This window comes from Pleurodeles waltl, chromosome 1_2, assembly GCF_031143425.1.
Source record: "Pleurodeles waltl isolate 20211129_DDA chromosome 1_2, aPleWal1.hap1.20221129, whole genome shotgun sequence".
In the NCBI taxonomy this organism is placed as follows: Eukaryota; Metazoa; Chordata; class Amphibia; order Caudata; family Salamandridae; genus Pleurodeles; species Pleurodeles waltl.
The window spans coordinates 842753629-842778497 of NC_090437.1; the positions used below are offsets into that span (position 1 = coordinate 842753629).

A 24869-nucleotide genomic window follows, 5' to 3' on the forward strand; every position below is an offset into this window, starting at 1 on the left:
TGGGAGAGGACACAGGGGACGTGTAAATGGCAGTGGGGATGGTGACTGCACGTGTGCGGACTGGAGTGGAGGGTGTGCTGGTGATGGAAACACTGGCTGATGGTGAGGTGAATGGAGGTGTGAGTGTAGACGTCACAGGGAGGGAGGAGGGAGACGAGGAGGTGGGGGTCACAGAGGTGGTAGTGACTGTTGGCATGTCTGCATCGGAATGTTGCGTGTGTGAATGTCTGGGTGATCTGTGGTGCTTATGTTTGGATGAGCTTCTCTTGGGTGTTGAGGTGTGTGCAGGCTGGTCTGATGGTGTGGGTGGGACAGGCAGAGGAACAGGAGACTGGGAGGAGGGAGTTAGTAGAGGCAGGCAGGAGACAGGGACAATGGCTGCCGTCAGTGCTGAGGCCAGAGCCTGGAACGATCGCTGATGGGCAGCCTGACCCGAATGAATGCCCTCCAGGTACGCATTGCTGCGATGAACCTCCCTCTCCACCCCCTGGATGGCATTCAAAAGGGTAGTCTGCCCAACAATGAGCGTTCGGAGGAGGTCAATGACCTCCTCACTGAGGGCAGCGGGGGTAACAGGGGCAGGGCCTGAGGTGCCTGGGGCGAAGGAGATGCCCGGCTTCCTGGCAGAGCGGGCACGGGGCGAACGCAGAGGGGCTGCTGGGAGGGCGGAGATGGTGCGCTGGGTGGCGGCTGTACCTGTAATGGCGGGGGGCACGGATGGTGCCACCCCTGCAAGGGAGCCCCCTTCCGAGGACGTGTCCGTGTCGCTGCAGGCTCCAGTCGTCCCCGTCGTGGAGCTCCCCTCGCCCTCCGTCTCACTGGTCCAGTCTGACTCTGTGGCATGGCCCTCCTGGGCCATGTGAGATGCAGCTCCCTCCTGCCCCGATGCCACTTCTCCTCCGCCTGATGATGCTGATGCACACAAGCACAGAAAGACAAACAAAAAGGGGGGGGGAGAGAGAAATAAAGGGATATTGAGTACATGGATCTCCGGTACAGTTAGCGGACATGACAGACACAGATGCCCCCTGCACTAAGTTGCGCACTTGGGGTCCGCTACGCATTCCGTGGAACATGCCCTACACGCCTAGAGTTGTCAACTGCACCCATGGATGACATGGCCCAGGGATGGCTGTACTGACACACTACTGAGGGTGGTGGCTGGGGACACAGGGGCTTACGGGGGTGCCCAGCCTACAGATATCGCCCTGGCCTAGGGGGACCCCCAGCCCTCCTCCCCCACCCAGACACCTCCACTGCACGACAACAGAGTAGATGATGCTTGTACTCACCCCCTTGTGTCTGCTGTGCTGCCCTCACGCGCCCATCCAAATCAGGGTAGGCCACCGCCAGGATCCGGAACATCAGGGGGCTCAGTTGACGGCAGGCACCCCGCCTACGTTGGGAGACCATCCCCAGCAGAGACTCGGCGGTCTTCTTGGTCCCGCGGCGGATGTCCTCCCACCTCTTGCGGCAGTGGGTGCCCCGTCGATGGTGGACCCCCAGGCCCCGGACTTCCTTGGCGATGGCACGCCAAATCCCGATCTTCTCATGGGCGCGGACCTATGTGACACGTACAGGGAGGGAGAAATACCACGTTCAAGTTACTCAGCATTTTCCTTTCCAGTGGCCCAACGCCCCCCATCCCCGCCAGGCCCCCCGCCAGGCCCCCCGCCATGCCCAACATGCCCCCCATCCCCGCCAGGCCCCCCGCCAGGCCCCCCGCCATGCCCAACATGCACCCCATCCCCGCCAGGCCCCCCGCCAGCCCCAACATGCACCCCATCCCCGCCAGGCCCCCCGCCAGGCCCCCCGCCATGCCCAACATGCACCCCATCCCCGCCAGGCCCCCGCCAGCCCCAACATGCACCCCATCCCCGCCAGGCCCCCCGCCAGGCCCCCCGCCATGCCCAACATGCCCCCCATCCCCGCCAGGCCCCCCGCCAGGCCCCCCGCCATGCCCAACATGCACCCCATCCCCGCCAGGCCCCCGCCAGCCCCAACATGCCCCCCATCCCCGCCAGGCCCCCCGCCAGGCCCCCCGCCATGCCCAACATGCCCCCCATCCCCGCCAGGCCCCCCGCCAGGCCCCCCGCCATGCCCAACATGCCCCCCATCCCCGCCAGGCCCCCCGCCAGGCCCCCCGCCATGCCCAACATGCACCCCATCCCCGCCAGGCCCCCGCCAGCCCCAACATGCCCCCCATCCCCGCCAGGCCCCCAAGCCAGCCAGTGGCCCCAAATCCAGATAGAATTAAACTCACTTGTTGGTCTGGAGGACCGTAGAGTAGCGCATACTGGGGGAGGACCCCATCCACAAGTTTCTCCAACTCCTCTCCAGTGAAGGCAGGGGCCCTTTCCCCAGTCGCAGCAGCCATTGTCCCTTCCAGACCGAGGTCACAGCAACACTTGCAGTATAGGTCCTCTCCTGTGAAAGTTCAAGTCGCAAGTGGATAAGTAGATAGAAAATGGCGGTCACGTCCGCGGCGGTGCGTACCGCGGCGGTGCGTCCCGCCACCGCCGGCGCCCTTCGCCATTGGCTCCTGAAACCCATAGGCTTCAATGTTAACCAATGCGGCTTCGCGCCGTGGTCTTGGCCCGCCGCCCGCCGCGGTGTGCCACGCCAGCGCATTGACCTCACATCCCATTGTCACACTTCACAGGTCAGGCAGCCGCCATTTCCAGGGCCCACATGGCTCAATTTCAACTGCGTCACACAGGCCTAGGCCTTGCATAGCCACTCATACACGCCATTCACTGCATAGAGAATCGTATACTGTGCTAGCTGTGAGTACGTACCTGTGGGTTGCCTGACTGTGTGCTCCATGTTGTCCTTCCTAGGCACCGTCCGCTGGGTTGGGCGAGGAGACGGATGAATCCTCCCGTGTACCGACCGCTGGTGGGCCTGTCGACAATGGAAGAACGCCACATTATCCTGACCTACCGTCTTAACCGTGCCACTATCCATGAACTGTGTGCCCGGCTGGAGCCCGACCTGATGTCCCCCATCCGCCAACCCACAGGGATTCCCCCTCTGGTGCAGGTCATGTCAGTACTCCATTTCTTGGCAAGTGGGTCATTTCAGACAACCGTGGGAATTGCTTCTGGGATGTCTCAGCCCATGTTTTCAAAGGTGTTATCCAGAGTGTTGTCTGCCCTGATGAAATCCGTGAGGAACTACATCATTTTCCCTGAGGTGGGCGAACTGGCTACAGTGAAGGGTGATTTCTACGCCCTTGGACATATTCCCAACGTAATTGGTGCCATTGATGGGACCCATGTGGCTTTGGTTCCCCCAAGAGACAGGGAGCAGGTGTACAGGAACAGAAAAAGTTACCATTCAATGAACATCCAGGTGGTGTGTTTGGCTGACCAGTACATCTCGCATGTAAATGCCAAATTCCCAGGGTCAGTGCATGACGCCTACATCCTCAGGAATAGCAGCATCCCTTACGTGATGGAACAGCTACAGAGACACCGTGTATGGCTAGTGGGGGACTCTGGGTACTCCAACCTGTCGTGGCTACTGACCCCAGTAAGGAATCCCCGGACCAGGGCAGAGGAACGGTACAATGAGGCCCATGGGCGTACTAGGAGGGTGATCGAACGCACCTTTGGCCTCCTAAAGGCCAGGTTTCGCTGCCTGCATATGACCGGTGGATCCCTAATGTACTCACCTAAGAAGGTGTGTCACATCATCGTGGCCTGCTGCATGCTTCACAACCTGGCTTTGCGCCGCCAGGTGCCTTTCCTGCAGGAGGATGGTCGAGACGGTGGTGTTGTGGCAGCGGTGGAACCTGAGGAGAGTGACGAGGAGGAAGACGACGGGGCTGAAACAGACAACAGGGACAGAATCATTGAACAGTACTTCCAATAGGACACAGGTAACATTTCAAAGATAATTTAGTAAAAGTTAACTACTCTGCAGCATCTCTGCTGCCTGTCTATTTGCCCCAGTGTATGATGACTGAGTTTTGGCTTTTCCCTCCCTATTTCAGATCTGGGGTCCCCACTACGAGTCCTGTGCTTCGTTTCCCCATGGACTACAGCTTTGTGGCAGCTGTTTGTTGACTTCACCATGTACAAGGACATATTTGCACTGTCATGTCAATTACAATCTATTGAAATCACAGCCAGACTCCTGATATTTTGGTGCAAAATAGGTGTTTATTGAAGTGCTCAAAATGGGATGGGTGGTTTCAAGTGGGTGGGGGCTATGGTGAAGGAATGTCCATGGCAGAGTCCAGAGTAACAGTCACACAGGTGCATTGTCCAGAGGCCTGTGGAGAGATGGAGCATGGGCAGTTCGAGGATGGACAGGGTGACAATGTGGGACAGTGGGATGACATCAGGTGGTATCCATTGCTGGCGGGGGTCTTGACATCCTACTCTGTCTTGCGAGATCTCAGGGCCCTCTTGCGGGGTGGTTCTTCTCCTGCAGGAGGTGGGGGTCTGGTGGGCTGCTGCTGTGCGGGGGCCTCCTGTCCACTAGCGCCGGCGGAGGTGGATGGCTGTTCTTGGTCCCGGCTAGTGGCAGGGGCCCTTGGGTGTTGTTCAGTGTCCGCCCTGCTGTTTACGAGGTCCTGCAGCAGCCCTACCATGGTAACCAGGGTGGTGTTGATGGCTCGGATGTCCTCCCTGTACCCCCGATAGTGTTCCTCCTGCAGCACCTGGATCTCCTGGAACCGGGCCAGTACCGTCGCCATCGTCTCCTGGGAGCGGTTGTATGCTCCCATGATGGTGGTGAGGACCTCGTGGAGAGTGGGTTCCCTGGGCCTCTCCTCCCCCCCCTGTCGCACAGCTGCCCGCCGAGTTGCCCTGTTTCCCTGGGCCTCTGCCCCCTGGCCGGTGTGCCCACTACCACTGCCCCCAGGTCCCTGTTGTTGTTGGGGTGGTGGGTTATCCTGGGTGCCCTGTAGTGGTAGACACACCGCAGATTGACGCGCCCTGGAGACAGAGGCATGGGCCCGCTGGGTGGGAGCTGTGCTGGTGTTCCCAGAGGGGTTAGGGTCTATAGTGGCCTGTGCCTGTGTGAGGGGAACCGACTGTCCAGAGGTCCCCGATGGTCCGGGCTGGTCATCGGTGTCCAGATCGACAGAGCTGCTGTCATCGCTGACGGCCTCTTGGGTGGGGGGTGTGGATAATTCTGGCCCCTCCGCCGCGGTGTGTTGACGGTCGGGTCCTGCAGGGGTATAGAGGTATGGTTATAGTTTCAATGTGTGGCATATGGGTGTATCTGTGGGTTCCCGTGTCCCCAAGTGCTGGCATTCGTGTGTGGGGGCTTTGGTGAGGGTGGCTTGTGGGGGGGATGTGTATATGCATTGGGCATGCTTTGGTGATGGACGCATGCAGGCCTAGGTTTTGGGATGTGTGGGTTGTGATGGTGAGACATTGGCGGGGAATAGGTGTGCTGGGGGTGGGGGTGAGGATGGTGGTGGGGGTGAGGATGGTGGTGGGGGTGAGGGTGGGGGTGAGGATGGTGGTGGGGGTGAGGGTGGGGGTGAGGATGGGGGTGGGGTTCGAGGATGGGGGTGAGGGTTGGGGTCTGATTTGGCATGCAGGTGGGGGGGAAGCAGTATTGAAGCTTCAACTTACCAGTATCCATTCCTCCGCCGACTCCTGCGAGGCCGTCAGGATGCAGGATGTTCAAGACTTCCTCCTCCCATGATGTGAATTGTGGGGGTTGAGGTGGGGGTCCTCCGCCAGTCTTCTGCACGGCGATGTTGTGCCTGGATACCATGGAACGCACCTTCCCCCGTAGGTCGTTCCATCGCTTCCTGATGTCTTCCCGATTTCTGGGGTGCTGTCCCACTGCGTTCACCCTGTCGACAATCCTCTGCCATAGCTCCGTCCTCCGGGCAATGCTGGTGTATTGGACCTGTGTGCCGAACAGCTGGGGCTCTACACGAACGATTTCCTCCACCATAACCCTGAGTTCTTCGTCTGTGAAGCGGGGTTGTCTTTGGGGTGCCATGGGGTGGTGTGTATGATGTGTGGGGTGGAGTATGTGTATTTAAGTGAGTTGAGTGTGGTGGTGTGTGTTGTTTTGTGTGTGGATAGTGTGTGGGTGATGGTGTTGAGTGGCTGTGGCTGTTATGTTTTGGATGCTGGTGTCTCGCTCTTGCCTTCTTTACGATTTTGTAAGCGTAGGGGTTTGTGGGTGATGTGGGTGGGTGTTTTATATTGTATTGTGTGTGTGGGAGTGGTGTGTGTATGTGTATCAGGTGTGTGGGATTCAAATCGTCCAATGTGGGTGAGTTTTGTTCGTTGGTGGGGATTCTGACCGCGCCGGTGTGTCCCGCCAATGGAATACCGCGTTTGAATGACCGCCGCGTGGATTCGTGGGTCGTAATGGGATGGGCGTATTTCTGTTGGCGTGGCGGTGGAGGTTTGGTCACCTCCACCTTTCCGCCGACCGCTGGTCTGGCGGTCTGTTGTGGCGGTCGGATTTTCGGAGGTTTGCCTTCTGCGGGTCAGAATGACCGTGGCGGGTTTCCGCGACCGCGGCGGGATTATGGAGGATTTCTGACCGGCGGTAGGCGCCTTTTACCGCCGAGGTCAGAATGACCCCCATAATGTTGGACACCTAGGCAAATCCAGGATTTTGCCCTCCAGTCAATAGGCAAATTGTAAGGCAACACATGCCAGCCCAGGGGGACTCAGCCTTCCTCCTTCAACAAAGGCCTCCACCACTTGTATGAAACTGAATGTGTTTCTGACTACCCCACCTTTGAGCTGGTGCATGGAGGCATTTGCCAAAGGGATATTCTCATCTGCCAGGCTTGCGCTTAGGTCCACAGTTCAAGATGATGTGCAGTAAAATCTCCAATGCCTCTATACATCATCCAGAATGGCCAAGACGTGGTGAGGCACTCCATCAGATCGTACATCACACTACAGACTGCCTGGGTAGAGCAGTTGGGACTAGTGCGCCAAGCTTTTATTCAATCCACCAGAGTGATGTCCAGCAGTCATGAACATTCCCTTCCATTGGGACCTTTCTCATCAAACCTTGAAAGTTTCTGCAAAAAGGAGGGTGGCTTTGCTGTGGGACAGGGTGCCCCGCCTACTGTTGGGGAATGGATGAGAGATATGACCTATTGTAATCTGCAGTCAGATACAAATGGCAAACTCCTACCCAATAGCAGTCGCCCCTGGGATATTTGGGGTCCATTTCAGACCTACTTGTTGGGGCTGGGGTCAGGGGTGTGGGATGAGAGGGAGGCCTCTTGATCAGGCATGGAGTGCTTTGCAGTGTTGGACTTCCTGGTTTGGGTTGGGGGGTCTGCTGTTCCCCGTGCCGCCTGCTGTGGTGCCGAGAGGTGGGCGGTAGGTGCCTGTGTTTGCTATTCTGAAACCTGCTATCAATGGCATGTTTTCGTTGCGTAGCTGTGAGCGGGCTGCTTTACATGCCTGTTTGGAGCTCAGGGTGCAATTAACAATGGAGATGTTTGGGAAAAAAGCCTTGAACCTTTCAAGGGAAGCAGAGCTGTTAGCATAAGAGTTTCGCCCTTCTGAGGCTTCGGAAGGGGACACCTACAGAGGCAATGACAGAACTTGCTTCAACATCAACAACAGGCTTCCCAAACATTTTGAGTTACAGGCAGAGGAGCAGGCCATCAGCATCCAGGCCCCCAGTAGCAGCAATCTACCCAAACCACAATTCTATCCCTCTAGAGCTGCTGCAAAGCCGCTTTGCGTCACCATCGGTAGCACATGAGTGCCCAGTGTGCGGTTGCATCATCTTTCAACTCCCCTCTGATCAATGGGTGCTTCAAATTGTGGAACACAGTTAATTTCTAACCTTCCTGTCACATTCCTGGGATATGCCACCCACGCCACACATCTCTTGAACATGCGAGCCATTAAAAAGGGTGCTGGCATCAGGCATTGGGAATGGCTCCTATTCCTGTTACTTCCTGGTCCCATCCTAGAACTTTGCAGTCAGAAGAACAAGTCCAAAATTCTCTTCCTGGTTCTAGTTCTGTGTGCCCTGGATTCAGGAGTCTTAATGATGGCATTAGATTTGCAGAAAGCCAAGAGCATTTTCAGTTCTTTGTGTTCCCCTTTGGCCTTACCAGTGCACCTCAGGTGTTCAGAAAAGTGATGGTGGTGGTCGCAGCCCATCTGCAGAGGATACAAGTCTTCCCATATCTCGACAACTGGTTTCTGAAGGTGGGTCCGCCGCAAACATTAGTAAACTACCTCCAGATGAATGCTGACTTGTGGACATCATTGAGCTTTTTTATCAATGTGCACAAGTCACATCTGACACCTTGACAATTACTCCCCTTTATTGCAGCCAACCTGGATATGGTGCTCTTTCAAGTCTTCCCTCCACCTCAACGAGCCAAGGACATTTGGGTTATGATCCCGATGTATCACCTGTTGAAATGGGTCACTGTATCAGCAGCTGTGAGGCTTCTTGGCCTCCTGCATTCTGCTTGTGGACCATGCCAGGTGACACACACAGGCTCTGCAGTGGGTTCTGAAATCTCAGTGGCACACAACCAAGGGAAGCTTTTAGATTCCAACCAGGTGTCAGAGGAGACTGCAAAAGGCCTGCAGTGGTGGCTGCTTGAGGGCTATTGGTAGCAGACACCTCTCCCTACCCTGCCCCAAACTATATTTGTGACAGAATCATTGTTGCTGGGTTGGCGAGGTCATCCGGAAAGGATCAAGTTCAAAGGGCTCTGTTCTTTGGCAGACACCCGTCTTTTAGGTGCTTCCCATGGGAACAGTCCAGGAGTTGCAGGTGATTCACTTGGCACTGAAAGCATTGCTTCCAGCCATCAGAGGGAAAGTACACAGCTTCTCATAGACAACAGAACCGCCATATGGTACTGCAACAAACAGGGTGGCCCTAGGTCATGGGATCTGTGCCAGGAAGTTCTATGTCTGTGGAAGTGGCTGAATGCTCATGGCATCTCCCTGATGAAGCATCTGGGAGGATCAATAAATGCCAGGGTGGATGACCTGAGCCAGAGTTGCCTAGCAGATCACGGACTGCATTTACACTCAGAGGTGGCACTGTGTATCTTCCACCAATGGAAAGAAACCTGGCTCGATCTATTTGCCCCACAAAGAACACACATTGTCCAAGCTTTTGCCTCTTAGAGTTCCCAGGACAGTTCTACCTAAGAGATGCCTTCCGCCTGGGCGGGGGCTAAGAACTCCTGTAAGCCTTTACGTCTCTACCTCCCCTGCCCAGAGTATTTAATAAGATCAGGAAAGACTAGGGCCAGGTCATCATAGTAGCTACAGTCTGAATGAGGAGAGCATGGTACCCAGAACTTAGGGCCTCCAACTCATCTGCCCCTTCAAAAGGACTTCCTGTTGCAGCAGAAGGGCAGGATCCTGCACCCAAGACAGTTGATGACTTTTGACCTTTTTTCTGAAGTAGTTATTGTCATTTTGGCAGCCAGGCATCTTCCCACCAAAACTGTAGATACAGAGTGCTGGGAGAAAGACGTTTGTTGCCCTGTGCTCCTCTGGTGACATTCAGCCTTTTTTGAAAATTTGCCTCACATTTTATTGTTTTCTCTTCCACTAGCCCAGTAAGGCCTTGCATTGGCAATAGTTGAGTGTTATCTTTCGGCCTTCCTACAGTTGACCGATCAGCTATCCCTTCTTAGGTCACCTGTTGTGATGCATTATTTGAAGGGCTGATCCACTTGTATCCATCAGTGGGACCACAATTAATTTCTCATGTATTTGATGTACACTCCTTTTGAACTGATGCACAGCTGCTCTCTACATCTGCTAACCATTAGCACAGTGTTCTTTGGTGAGTGAGAGAACCAATGTCTTTTCCATCCATCAGCCATACATATCTTTCTTTGTGAAAAAACTGGCCCTTCAGGCAAAAGAAGCTTTCTTGCCAAAGGTAGGTTGACTCTTCAATTTGTAGTCCTGTTATCTTTCTACGCTCCTAGGAAGAGAACTGGCTCCATCATCCTGATCCTAAGAGGGACCTCTGTTTTTACATCAGTCGCACCTGAGATCATTTATTGGATGATGTAGGAAGTTGGCTCTGTATATACTATTTCAAAGTAAGAAATGGTGTGCACAGAGGCCAAGGGTTCCCCTTAGAGGTAAGATAGTGGCAAAATTAGATAATTCTAATGCTCTATTTTGTGGTAGGGTGGGCGAGCAGTAGCCTTATCAGAGGGTAGTGTTAAGCATTTGTTGTACACACACAGGCAATAAATGAGGAACACACACTCAAAGACTTACTCCAGGCCAATAGGTTTTTATATAGAAAAATATATTTTCTTAGTTTATTTTAAGAACCACAGGTTCAAGATTTACAGTAAACACTTTAAATGCAAGGTACTTCACTTAGATACTTTAGGAACTTTGAATAAACGCAATATAATATACAGTCTTTGTAAAAATGGCAATAAGCTATTTTCAAAGTGGACACAGTGCAATGTGGAAGGTAAGTAAAGGTTAGTTTGTGAGGTAAGTAAAACACTTACAAGTCTTAGTTCTGCGGCATAGGCAGCCCACCGTTGGGGGTTCAAGGCAACCCCAAAGTTACCACACCAGCAGCTCAGGGCCAGTCAGGGGCAGAGGTCAAAGAGGTGCCCAAAACACATAGGCGCCTATGGAGGACAGGGGTGCTCCGGTTCCAGTCTGCCAGCAGGTAAGTACCTGCGTTCTCGGGGGGCAGACCAGGGGGGTTTTGTAGAGCACTGGGGAGACACATGTAGGCACACAAAACACACCCTCAGTGGCACATGTGCGGCCGGGTGCAGTGTGCAAAGCAGGCGTCGGGTTTTGTATTGGTTTCAATAGAGGGACCCAGGGGTTACTCTAGCGGTGCAGGCAGACACAGTGGGGACTTCTCGGAACAGCCAGCACCTGGGCTAGGCAGAGGGTCACCTGGGGGTCACTCCTGCTCTGAGGTTCGGCTCCTTCAGGTCCTGGGGGCTGCGGGTGCAGTGCTGGTTCCAGGCGTCGGGTCCCTTGTAACAGGCAGTCGCAGTCAAGGAGAGCCTCTGGATTCTCTCTGCAGGCATCGCTGTGGGGTTCAGAGGGGTCGTCTCTGGCTACTCACGGGCTCACAGTTATCGGGAATTCCTCCCTGTGGTGTTTGTTCTCTGGATCTCGAGCCGGGGGCATCGGGTGTAGAGTGTGAAGTCTCACGCTTCCGGCGGGAAACATGCAGTCTTTGAAAGTTGCTTCTTGTTGCAAAGAAGTTGCTGGTTTTGAGCAGGGCAGCTGCTTACAGGAGTTTCTTGGTCCTTTAGTCCAGGACAGTCCTCTGAGGCTTCAGAGGTCGCTGGTCCCTGTCGGATGCGTCGCTGGTTGAAGGTTTTCAAAGTTGGAGACAGGTTGGTAGGGCTGGGGCCAAAGCAGTTGTTGTCGTCCGTCTTCTCTGCAGGCTTGTAGGTCAGCAGTCCTTCTTGTTTCTTCAGGTTGCACGAATCTGATTTCCTGGGACCTGGGGTACCCCTAAATACTGAATTTAGGGGTGTGTTTAGGTCTGGGAGGGCAGTAGCCAATGGCTACTGTCCTTGAGAGTGGCTGCACCCTCTTTGTGTCTCCTCCCTGTGAGGAGGGGGCACATCCCTAATCCTATTGGGGGAATCCTCCAAACTCAAGACAGAGGACTTCTAAAGGCAGGGGTCACCTCAGCTCAGGACACCTTAGGGCCTGTCCTGAGTGGTGGGTGACTCCTTCTTCTTTTTCTCATTATCCCCTCTAGCCTTGCCGCCAAAAGTGGGGGCAGTGGCTGGAGGGGCGGGCATCTCCACTAGCTGGGATGCCCTGGGGCGCTGTAACAAAAGGGGTGGGCCTTTGAGGCTCACCGCCAGGTGTAACAGTTCCTGCAGGTGGAGGTGAGGAGCACCTCTACCCAGTACAGGCTTTGTTCCTGTCCACAGAGTGATAAAGGTACTCTCCCCATGTGGCCAGCAACAAGTCTGGTGTGTGGCAGGCTGTCAGGAACTGGTCAGCCTACGCTATAGTTCGGATTGGTATTCAGGGGGCATCTCTAAGATGCCCTCTGTGTGTATGTTACAATAAATTGCACACTGGCATCAGTGTGTATTTATTGTGCTGAGAAGTCTGATACCAAACTTCCCAGATTTCAGTGTAGCCATTATGGAACTGTGGAGTTTGTGTTTGACAAACTCCCAGACCATATACTCTTATGGCTACCCTGCACTTACAATGTCTAAGGTTTTGCTTAAACACTGTAGGGGCATAGTGGTCATGCACATATGCCCTCACTTGTGGTATAGAGCACCCTGCCTTAGGGCTGTAAGGCCTGCTAGAGGGGTGACTTACCTATGCCACAGGCAGTGTGAGGTTGGCATGGCACTCTGAAGGGAGTGCCATGTCGACTTAGTCATTTTCTCCCCACCAGAACACACAAACTGTGAGGCAGTGTGCATGTGCTCAGTGAGGGGTCCCCAGGGTGGCATAAGATATGCTGCAGCCCTTAGAGACCTTCCCTGGTATCTGGGCCCTTGGTACCAGGGGTACCAGTTACAACGGACTTATCCGAGTGCCAGGGCTGTGCCAATTGTGGAAGCAAAGGTACAGTTTAGGGAAAGAACACTGGTGCTGGGGCCTGGTTAGCAGGGTCCCAGCACCCTTTCAATCAAAACTTAGCATCAGCAAAGGCAAAAAGTTAGGGGGTAACCATGGCAAGAAGGCATTTCCTTACAGATGATCAACTTTTTTGTGGGCTACTTTGAAAAAGTAAAAAGCGGTACAAAAGAGACCCATCTCCCGATGGATTGTCTTATGGATGCACTTCTGCTATGCCCTAGCCAAGAAGCAGCCCCCAGTAGACTTGAATGCTAATTTCATCACAGCGAAGGTTGCTGCCACTGTGATGGTCTGCCAGTCTTGGACATTTGCCAAGCTGCTATGTGGCTATGGCTTCACATGTTCACGAAATACTGTTGCCTGGACAGCCAGGTCCAGCGGGATGAACTCTTTGCCTGATCTGTCCTGCAGATTTCCTGGTCTGAGTCATTCCACAGACCGACCACCTGAAGAGTTTCTTCTTTGGTATCTATTTGCAAGGTGCGGAATTCTGGTTTACAAGTCTCTATCAGAAGAATAAATGACTTATCTTTGATAAAACCATTTCTGGGAGCATCTGTTTTGTAGGAAGTGGACAGGGTAAGCCTAGAGGTGGGTCCCTTGCTCACTGTGCCACTGGATTCAAGCTAGCCTGGCTGATGAGGAGTGATACCCCAAAACCGGTCCCAGGATGCTGGTTTCCGGTCCAGGGAGGATGTGGCCCGGCAGTTCCGGCTGGACTGTTCCCATTGGGAGCAGAATCGAGGCTGATTTGCTTATGGCTGGGTCCAAATTGGGGTGGCATGGTGAACAAAAGAACAATGGATTAAACGCAGATCTGTGCCTGTGTTCCAGCACTCCATCCATAATTTTATTTTATGGCCCCTCACGTTATGCATTACCAGCAAGACTACAGGACATGTTTCAGCATTTAAAATTCTGGTACACAAGGACACTGCTATGAGGCAACTGTGACACAATGCTTAAAAAAGAATGTTTAAATACATTTACAGGTCATTTGAAATTCCTGCAGAAAGAGTAATAATTAATTTGAAATAAATTATCCTATCCTTCCAGGCTTCTTTAATAGTTCATGACCACAGTCATTAACTGAGAGTCAAAATCATCTTGCATACTGTGATCCAGAAGTATATAGAGCTGTCCCGGTGTTTGATATTCTTTCCAAGGGAAACCTCTTCTGTCATAAACCGATAACAAGTAATTTATGGGACCCTAATTTTCAGCACTTAGTTTGAAAAGGCTTTAAGGTATTTCTGTACTATCTACTGACACGTTTCCTATCTTTTTACACAGGGAGTTGGCTGCAGATCTTCTCTTGATGATTCCAAACAATGAGTTGCTGTTATTCAAGCTATGTGCTTTCTACCCCGGATCAACTGGGGAGATCAATGATCTACATATGAAGGTAGGTTTACAAAAACATTTTTTTTTACTCATCTGGAAGTGGAAATCTTTATTGTCTTTATGTCGATTTTATTTGACGCATTAATTTCTGCTTCATTTTTACAGTGTAAACAGTTTGAAATTGTATTCTGCTTAGACCTCTAATACATGATATAATTTGTACCTTCTCTCAATGTGAACAATTTTTTGTTTAGTTCCCTCCTAACTGGGGCACCAGTTACAATTTTACCAGCTCCCACCTGCTATGTCATGAGCTGAACATCTCCCTTAAGGCTTGCTTGTAAATCCAAGGCTAATATTTCTGTACTCCAAAAAAACTATTGGACTGATTTCGATCTTGGTGGTGTTATCACCAAGCCACATCAATGGCAGTCTCGAGAAGAACATCAAGTCGACGGTTTTCCACCCACTGTATTTAGATCTGCAGCTCTGCAAGCAGAGGACTGGTGACAGATTGCTGACAGAAGGAGACGGCGGTGGGCCTCATTGGACCTCGTACAATGGCAGGGACTATGGAACAGAGGTAAGTGACACACACTGTCCCTCAGCCATTTGTGTCCCCCTGCACTACACAACATACACACCATCATCCATTACAATTCCAACACAACACAACCTGTACATGTTGAAACACACATTGTCATACATCCATGAAGCAACACACACACACCATTGACACTTCACTAACACATGCCACAACAACCAAAACAACTACACACATCACAACAATGTCCACCACACAACAACACTCACCTTAATGTGTCACATGGCAACACAACATACACAACATCGGTCTCACATGCAAGTGACACACATACAGGCACAACCACATCACCCACTCCAGCTCCCCCTGCTTCAATCAGCCAGTCCCCCCACACACACACACACTAACTCACATATACAACAGATAGCACAAACCTTCTAGTAAAGGTCCCCTTGCAATGCATACACATGGACACCGTTTCCCAGTGTGAGTGTACTGTCATTGTGGTACATTTATTTTGTAATGAATGATGACACCACAATGACAGTTGTGTAAGTGTGCGATATGTGTGTTGTGCCAATGTGTCCCCAGCTATGTGTGACACCATCTTGTACCCCACATATGCATGTCACAGTAATTTAACAAAATTACTGGCTTGTATATGCCTTTCGTGGTCTTGACCTTCTGTGCAGTGTAATGCCCACCCAACACACCCTGGCAAAGTGGCATCCCTACCTTTGAGTCCGCCGATTGGGGGCTTCTGTTTTCTCTGTGAGTCAGTGGCAGCAGTGGCAGCAGGTATTGTCCAGTTGAAGATGGGGGTGGAATGGGGGAAAAAAGGTGAGTTTTCGCCCCTTTCCCCCCAATCCGCCGACTCACACATGGAGGTTGGGAGGTCAGTACAATGAACAACACGAATTAAGCACAGGAAATGAATCGCACGTCTTGCCGATTCGAATGCTACCTAGAAAATGCAATAAAATGGTAGCGCACAATGAATAACATGAATTATACACAGGAAATGAATTGAGCGTCTTGCTGATTCGAAGACCACCATATGAATGCAAAGAAATGGTAGCGTACAATGAATAACATGAATTGTGCACAAGTAAGGAATTGCGCTTTTTGCCGATTCAAGTGTCAGCATGAAAATGCCATAAAACTTCTAACGAACATTCACACACATAAGAGCAATATTTTTTTATCATGCAAATTAGGCCCAAGAACTCAAAAGCCTTGGAGAACGGGATCGGGGGCCCAGCCCGACCTCCATCTTACCGCCCTGATCAAGAATCACCAACAAAGTGAAAGGGCAAGGCCTGGAGGATCAAAGTAGGCCTCCGGAACAGGAGCTCAGGAAGTTGCTGCTGCTCTGCACCAGGACCTCTGAATAGTGAGCACATGGAGCTGGGCTGGCTCCCTTATATAGAGTCTTGGCCCAGCCCACAAACCACACCCAGGCATGCTGCAGGGGAAGTTTCTAGAGGCCCTGGAAAAGGACCACACCCTGACACACTCTGAAAGTCTGTTGAATCTAGGGTTTAATGATACTTGGAACATGAAATAACACTCTGTTGAATCTAGAGTTCTGTGATACTCAGAACATGAAATAACACTCTGTTGAATCTAGAGTTCTGTGATACTCAGAGCATGAAAAAACACTCTGTTGAATCTCAAGTTCTGTGATACTTGGAACATGAAATAACACACTGTTGAGTCTAGAGTTCTGTGATACTCAGAACATGAAATAACACTCTGCTGCATCTAGCGTTCAGGGATACTCAGAACATGAAATAATACTTAGACTGAGGAAACATGAATGGCCTAGAACTAGACTCTAAACAGGCCTCAAGAAATCTAGGTACCTGGAAGAAAATCAAGAATGGTTAGTAAAATGTTTCATATGAGATTTTCATGAATTGAAACATAATGTTCGAGGAATACAAGAACCTTCTAGAACAATGTCCCAGAACAAACACTGCCTCATTACATGAGGATGAAAAGGCCATCCAAACATTCCCTGGAAAACAATAGGAATAGTACTAAAGACTTAACATGCACATATAATGTAACATCTAGAATTCTAGCACTTTAGTTTCTTAGAATGCAGGAACATGAATTGCGCACATTGCGGATTTCCACAAGAGTTTGTAAATGTCATGAAATGGTTGCGCACAATGAATAACATGAATTAAGCACAAGAAATGAATCGTGCGTTTTGCCGATTCGAATGCTACCTTGCGAATGCCAGGAAATGGTAGCATACAATGAATAACATGAATTAAGTAAAGGAAATGAATTGCACATCTTGCCGTTTCGAATGCTACCTAGTAAATGCCATAAAATGGTAGCGTACAATGAATAACATGAATTGTGCACAGGAAATGAATCGCGCGTCTTGCTGATTCGAATACCTCCATATGAATGCCATAAAATGGTAGCACACAATGAATAACATGAATTGTGCACAGGAAATGAATCGCACGTCTTGCCGATTCGAATACCACCATATGAAAGCCAAGAAATGGTAGCGTACAATGAACAACACGAATTAAGCACATGAAATGAATCGCACGTCTTGCCAATTCAAATGCTACCTAGTAATTGCCATAAAATGGTAGCGCACAATGAATAACATGAATTATGCACAGGAAATGAATCGCGTGTCTTGACGATTCGAATACTACTATATGAATGCAAAGAAATGGTAGCGTACAATGAATAACATAAATTGTGCACGAGTAAGGAATCGTGCGTTTTGCCGATTCAAGTGTCAGCATAAAAATGCCATAAAACTTCTAACGCACATTCACACACATAAGAGCAAAATTGTTTTATCATGCAAATTAGGCCAAAGAACTCGAAAGCCTTGAAAACGGGGACCCAGCCCGACCTCCGTCTTACTGCCCTGATCAAGAATCACCAACAAAGTGAAAGGGCAAGGCCTGGAGGATCAAAGTATGCCTCCGGAACAGGAGCTCAGGAAGTTGCTGCTGCTCTGCACCGGGGCCTCTGAATAGTGAGCATGTGGAGCTGGGCTGGCTCCCTTATATAGAGTCTTGGCCCAGCCCACAAACCACACCCAGGCATGCTGCAGAGGAAGTTTCTAGAAGGCCCTGGAAAGGGACCACACCCTGACACACTCTGAAAGCCTGCAGCAATACACTGCAAATGAACAGTATTTACAAGCACCTTGAATATAAGTCTTCAGGATTAAACTCTGCAATGCAAAAGGTTAAACAACAGCATGTCAACATAATGCATGAATTACGTCATCTCATAAGTGCTGGGTTTTTGCATTCCAGTCGCCCGTAGAGCGCGCACTGCCCAGATGTTGACAACGGCTACAATTGCCAGGGGCCACAACGGACCCAACCTGTACTCCACCTAATGGGGCACCAAAAGGGTTACTTTCAGTGGCCTTCCAGGGCTCCTTTGTGAGGTTGACACTGCATTTAGCGTCGACTGTGGGGTTGCATTGTGATGGGGGGTGTTGTTCCATTGTGGGTACTTGCAGGGGTAGGTGACTGTGTACAGGGGGAGGGATGTGGGCCTGTTAGTGGGTTTGTGGTCATGCAGGGGGGTGGATTTAGTGGCTGATGCCTGGGTGGGGTGTTGGTCCTGGTGGGTGTGTTTGGGGTGGTGTGGTGCATGCATTACAGGTATGGCGTACATGGGGTATATGTTGATGACTTACCCGAGTCCATTCAGTCCAGTGAGTCCCTCAGGGTGCAGGATGGCCAGTACCTTTTCGTCCGAGTCTGTGTATTCTGGTGGTGTTGGTGGAGGTCCTCCCCCAGTCTGCTGACTGCGATCTGGTGCCCTGATGCCATGCCCCTGACCTTCCCCCGCAGGTCGTTCCATCTCTTCCGGATGTCATCCCTGGTGCGTGGATGGTGTACCACTGCATTGACCCTGTCTTCCTTGTGATGGGTGTGTGCTGGACCTCGGCCCCGAATATTTGTGGCTCCACCTTCAGGATCTCACCCACCATGGTCCTTAACTCCCTTTCGGTGAAGTGTGGATGTTTGGGGGGTGACATGGTGAGTGTGGTGAATGGTGTTAGGGATGGGAACGCGGAGAGGGTGCTCTTCTGTGGGTCGGTGTGCATCTCCTGTATGCTGTCGTTCGATGTCTGCCTCTGGTGCTCTCCGTCTTCTTGGCCTGGTTTGGTTGCAAAGGATTGTGGGGCATGTCTGGGGGTGTTTTATGGGGTTATGGATGTGTGTCAGGTGTATGGGTTACACGCTTATCCAATGTGTGCACTTCTTGCTGTTAAGTCCACTTGCCGCCCGTGGCGGTTGAAGCCGCCAATGGTTGTTCGACCTCCACTGTCCGCCAAGGTGCTTTTGGCATCATTATTTGGAGGGTGGGATGTGGGTGTGCTTGCCGGTGGCGGGGTGGGGAGGTCCGGGATTCCCGCCGTCAGGGTCATGGTGGGGAGTGGTGATCTGGTGATTTTTGGCGGGTTGGAATTTTCATTCATTATATGGCGGGTTTCCATTCACCGCCAACGGCGGCATTCTGTTCACCACCGCCACAGCGGTCGGCGGTGTTTTCCATCATGGTCATAATGACCGCCTAAGTCCCTGCATGACATCTCAGAGCACCCCAGTCATTAATGGCTTCATATCTATTCTGGGGAGGAAACAATCCATCTCACCATCCAAAATGCAGTTCAGGTCCTCTGTAACTATCACCTCAGGGTCAACCTGATCAGTAGCAGCCCTCATTAAAGCACCATAGAAATAAGTATCATCCAATTTAGGAGCATAAGCATGTATCAAGCAAAGCGCCCTGGCATCCAACATACGGGATAGTAGAACGTACGTATCCTGGGGTCGACCACCACACCTGTAGCTGAAAAAGGGGTCCCAGGCTCCAGCTAGATCAGTGCTCCCCTAGCTTAACGAGTAGAAGGTGGCATATATATGTCTCCTCCATCTTCTGCACAGCTGTCCTATACAGTCTCCCCAAATGTGAAGCCTGAAGGAAGGCCACTGAGATGCCATATCTCCTCAGGTATGTGTACACCCTTTCTCATCTTAACAGGCTGCCCAAGGCCCCTAAGATTCCAGGTTAGGAATTGCCATGTCTGATCCATCTCAGGAAGTGAGTGACACACTCTATAACCCCCTTCATTCACTGCCTCCATACACTCCGCATCCACTCCAATCTGGCATCCAGCAACACATCCATTCAGCATAGAGCAATTCGACCAACCCCAGTGCAACCAGTAACAGAAAAACAAGAACTCGCCCCCCAACATTCCTAAATGCATCTCACTGAGAGCCCAACATCATGCTGGCACAGCATGGCCGATGGCACTCAAGCTGCCCCAGCGGGACCGAAGCCCTTGGTCACTTCCTCCCCAGCCATTCAGCAAGAACTGAAACCCCATCGAAAAACAAAGTGTGTAAAACAATGTCTTTTCCCATCAGTGTAACATTGTGTACAGCAAGAGAAACCAGGAGTATACCTTACTATCAGGATGGCCTCATGCAGCCTTGGATTGGAATACTCCAGGAGTCCCTAGCTGTGTCAGGTCAGCATGCATTGCAGGTCTCAATAGAAACCCCTGGTATCAGGGGTGATTGCACAGTCTAGGTCAATGTTCCTACTGCTAGGGTAACAGAGTTACATCTGTAGCTCTTATAGTCCCAAATCTGTGCTGTCGCTTAGGCAGTCTCTGTCGCCCCTGTGGAGTTGAAATGATTCATGAGTATCTGTTACACAGTTGGAGTCTCCAAAGCTTCACCTGGTCAAACCACAATCTTCCCTCTCTTCCGGGTCTTAGTTGGTGCCTCCGAGCCAGTAGAATTTCAGCCCGACTCTGTGGTCCTGCAGCTATTAGCATTAGTATCCAGTTTGCAGCTCGAGGGTGTCTTTCGCTTCGCTCCTCCAAGTGTATGAAGCTAGTCGATTGCCTCCATGGGGGTATCAAAACAGTATGCTTTTCTATTATGCTGTACCCTGAGCTTTGCAGGGAACATCGAGCCATACTAGAGGTTGAGGTCCGGTAGACATCGCTTTGTGAGCAACAAGTTCTTTCGGAGGTCTTGCATCTTGCAAGTATATTCCAGGAAGACCATAATATTCCACCCCTCTTGTTGTGGAGCACCATGCATCCTAATATGTTGCAGTATTGCATTGTGGTCCCTATAAATGAAGAGCCAGGTAATAATTGCACAGGAAGGCGCCCCTGGCCTAGGTTTGGGGAGCAACGCTAGTGGGGATGTTCTGTCGTGAAGAACTTGGAGAGTTTCTGTGGCTTGAGCGTGGTGGTGATCCAGTCCTCCAGGAATAGCTCTGTGGACTGTCCCTCCACCCATCTCCAGAAAGCCTACAAATCTAAGATTGCTCCTCCTGGAGAACCCCTCTGCATCTTCAAACCATTCCTCCAAGCGGGCGGAGTGAGTCCGGAGCAAAGCCACAGTATTCCTCAGTGTCAACAATTCTTGTAGGAGTACTGCGACTTGACCCACGGCTTCAGCCACTCTCTCTGACATGTTCCGGAAGTCAGCGCGGAGGAGGCCCACCTCAACATCCACCATATCGATTTTCACCAACATGACCGATTTCAAACACGATTGCCGCCATGTTGTCCGTCATTGGTTGGGCACCCTGCTCCGTAGGTGGACCTTGGTTGGCTGGCATCTCCACCGCACCCCCAGTAGCACGGGATGAGTGCAGTTTTCCATTTTGTTAGCCTGTACAAACTTGGGGGGTTTATCTTTCACCATGTTTAAAAGTTCAGGGACCCTGTGCAGCAAAAGACCCCCCCATCAAAGCCACCCAGTAGACACCACTGTTCAACTCCTGGGTCTGACACACTCAGAGACAATTCATTCTGCCACAAGGGAGCAAAAAAAACATTGTCTACGTAATCTGGCCCAACAAGGCAAATGAGAGGCCACAGAGGCCTACCGCTCCAGTAGCGAAGTGAGGCAATCAGGCAAGGGTGTCTGGGCAAGGGGGGACATCCCACCACCATCAGAAAGGCATGTGCACCTTTCCCCGCACCAAGGATCAGGAAATGTGTGTGTTGGGGGCGCACCAGCCGGTTGTGCCCCAGAGGCCCCCCGAGTCGCCCCGCCGTGTGTTCTCACCTCAGAGCTGGGAGAAATGCCTCTACGTTGCTGCCCAAAGCAAGGGGTGTTCGCCAGGTGTCCATCAGTCTAGGAGAGCATAGCTGTGCAAAGCAGCGTGGGCATCCCTTGCCTGGGAATGTACCTGGGTATGCGGTGCAGTGAGACCATGTTGTGTAATTAAGGCAAAGGGGGTGACCCCATCCTCCAGGCGCCAATGCGCCAGCCAGCAAAATTAGCCAGGCTGTGCCGCGGGTCACTCAACGACACAGGAAAATCACCCAGGAGACAAGGGCACCTCTCGCACAGGAGTCTGCTGCAGTGGCACGGGCCCGTAGTCGCACCTCACCCAGAAGGGCTCTGCAGTGCGGGGGACCACAAGGTCCCATCCGTCACCCCCAGGGTGTGGGCAAGCACTGGGGGTGCCTCAGCTTACAGGGGGTGAGCAGGATCGACAGCAACCACAGTATTTGGTAGGATAAAGAAAACATCTGATGGGAGCTCGCAGGACAACATCTAGGTCAGCCATCTAGCCTGGCCACACGAGGTTGCTCCACTATTATACCTGCCTGGAGGAGGTGTACATCTATAGGGCAAATCTCCATCTACCCATGTTAGTAGATAGGGATTTGTCTCAAACCCCATGGTTGGTAGCATGATAATGCTCATCTACCACCCATGGTATGGTGCATTGATGCAAAGTAGTGCATAGCATTGCATTGCATTACTATAGGCAATTATCCTACACAAATTATGATTTGTACTGGAAAGTGAGTACCCAACACAGCCCTTTGTGCTAGATTTAAACCACACTCAAAGTGTTACTAAATTTCCCCATACCTTCAATATGCCATTTGACAGCCATATTTTATGTCTTTTGAATGATTGAAGCAGAGTTATACCACTGCAATGGCTTGGGGCCTTTACTTGGTCTTATGAACGTTCCATATGGGTCGGGTGGCAGTTATTCTTTCTTTTTTTATCTTAGAACAATGGCTCGTACAGAGTTTTTAGTTTCTGAAGAGGCCTCCAATCTTTCTGCCTTAATATCTCCCCACTTGTAAATTTCTTTATAATGTACATTTCTACTCTGTTAGAGAAAGGTGTTGTAGAAGTGGTTCAACCTTTATTGATAGAAAAAGGCCTCTATTTGCACTCTTTTCTAACTCCAACGAAGGGTGAAGGTTTATGTCTATTAGACCTGTCAGCCTTAGGGTAGTCTTCCCCCAGCATTTTTCCTTCACATTTCTATGTTGTTGAATTTGATTTGTTGGCTTTAGGATTCTCTGCACTTTACCACTGCTAACCAGTTCTAAAGTACTTGTTCTCTCTCCCTAAAACCTGGTAGACTTGGTTTACACCTGATTGGCATATTTAATTTACTTAAAGTGTCTTGTAGAGGAGCATTTTAAATACCCATGGCCTGTAAATTAAATGCTACTAGTGGGCCTGCAGCACTTACTATGCCACCTACTTAAGCAGTCCCCTAAAACATGATCCGGGCCTGCTACTGCAGCCTGCAAACAGTTTTAAACTGCTAATTTGACTTTAGAATATAACCCCCGTGCTGAGTATTAAACTCCCCTTTTTGTCATATGTCATCCCTTAAGTTGGTCCTAGGTATCCCATAGGGGAGGGTACATTATAATTAAAAGAATCAACATGTACGTTTAAGCTGTAATCCTGGTAGTGAAAAACTCCTAAATCAATTTTTCAATACTGTGATGCCCACATCTCCCATAGGATAACATTGAGTTGCCTTATTATGTTTAATAAGTGCTAACTTTTGATTGGGGACAGGTGTACTCTTCACGTTTGGTGTCTGAGGAATTATAATTTTAAAACCCACTTTCCTGGGAATGTTCGACTTTAAGTTACAATTTTGAAAATGCCACTTTTACAAAGTTGTCATTTTCCTGCCATAACTATTGGGTGCCTGTAGCTTGGTGCTGAATCACATGACTGGGTGTAGCTGACAGGTGGACTTTGTTTATACCTCCCAGACAGCCACACAATAGAGGGATCAGGTGTGCCTGTATGGGCCATCAACTTGCAGTACAGGTGAATGGAGCCGGGCACAGCTCCACTTGCAAATGAATAGACTGTACTCTGCCTTCACACAAAGGGCTTGCCACCCCTGAATTGTTCAATCTGCTAGCTTAAAGCCAGAGCAGGGGAAGTAGGAAGCGTCAAGCACTTTAAAGGGAATTCTCTAGAAACGTCTCCTTCTTCAAGGAAGGCACCATGTATATAAAGAGGACCGTCAGACCCACTCTTCAGTTCACTGGATTTTGGGAAGGACTGTCAGAAGACTGCTTGCTGCTGTTGCCTGCAATCTATTTCAGAAGACTGCCTTGCTGCACCTTCAAGGACTGCTTACTGCCTGAAGTCTGCCTTGAACCCTAAGAGGTCTACCCTGCTGTTCAAGCCCTATTCTACTGCTGAACCCTGGACTACCAGAGTGACTCAAAGTGCTAGTTGTCTGGCCTCCCAGTCAGTCTCACGGATAGAAAAGGCTCCATCCAACTTGAACCTTCACCCAGACCCAGCCTTCATGAGTCTTAATCCCCTTAAGTGGGCCCCTCCTGTCCATGAACCTTGGTAGTGGTGGTAAAGGTACCCAGATAGCCAAAATTCAAAACTTGAGACTTAAAAGTGTTTTGGCTAAAAAACTGCTCTGAGAACCCAACAGTAGATGAACTGACCTGCTCATCTATCTGCCCAAGGCGCATCACCGGTCAGCCTGACTTCACTGCAGAACCCTCTATGTTCTTCTCTGCATCAGCAAATCCTGTTCAGCTGACCTTCTGCAAAGGGTTATCCACCCTCCTCGAACTCTCGTCTGCTGCAGCCTCCAGCTTCATCCCTCTGGAGCGCCTCAACTTCTGAAAGGCCTAGACGTAGAAATCTTTACTCTGACTTCGTCCAGCGGCTCCCTGACAATGACCCACCCTCCTCAGACACACCCTGCAGCCTTGCTTTGCTGAGCTTTACCTTATCTGAACACTTTTCTTCAAAAATGTCTTCTAAGTTGAAGTTAAGTGCCAACCGGGCGCAATCTACTTTTTGTATCCAACCTCGCTCCATCGTGGTCAGCCATATTTTACAACTTTGAACTGGTCTTGCACAACAAAATGTCTGTGGCTAGCACTTCGATCTTTTTAAGTGCTAGCTGTTACCCTAAACTTTAAAAATTAATGACTCCTGCACAACTAATTGGATTTTTGTCTTTTTGATGTCAAATAATGCTTTAAAATTATTTCTTTCTATTATTCTAAATCGGTGTGGAATTTGTCTTGTCTTGTGGTAAATCTTTTTTTTTTATTCCAT

At 50.7% G+C, this 24869-nt stretch overlaps 1 protein-coding gene across 2 annotated transcripts in view; it reads left to right on the forward strand.

The window, feature by feature from the left end:
• The window catches only part of WDR17 (WD repeat domain 17), an 811699-nt gene that overhangs the window by 553562 nt on the left and 233268 nt on the right, over positions 1-24869 (forward strand). For both annotated transcript variants that reach the window (XM_069244628.1, XM_069244620.1), the window contains one exon: positions 13857-13968. In XM_069244628.1, the coding sequence (XP_069100729.1) occupies positions 13857-13968 (112 nt within the window). The remainder of the gene's footprint in view (positions 1-13856; positions 13969-24869) is intronic.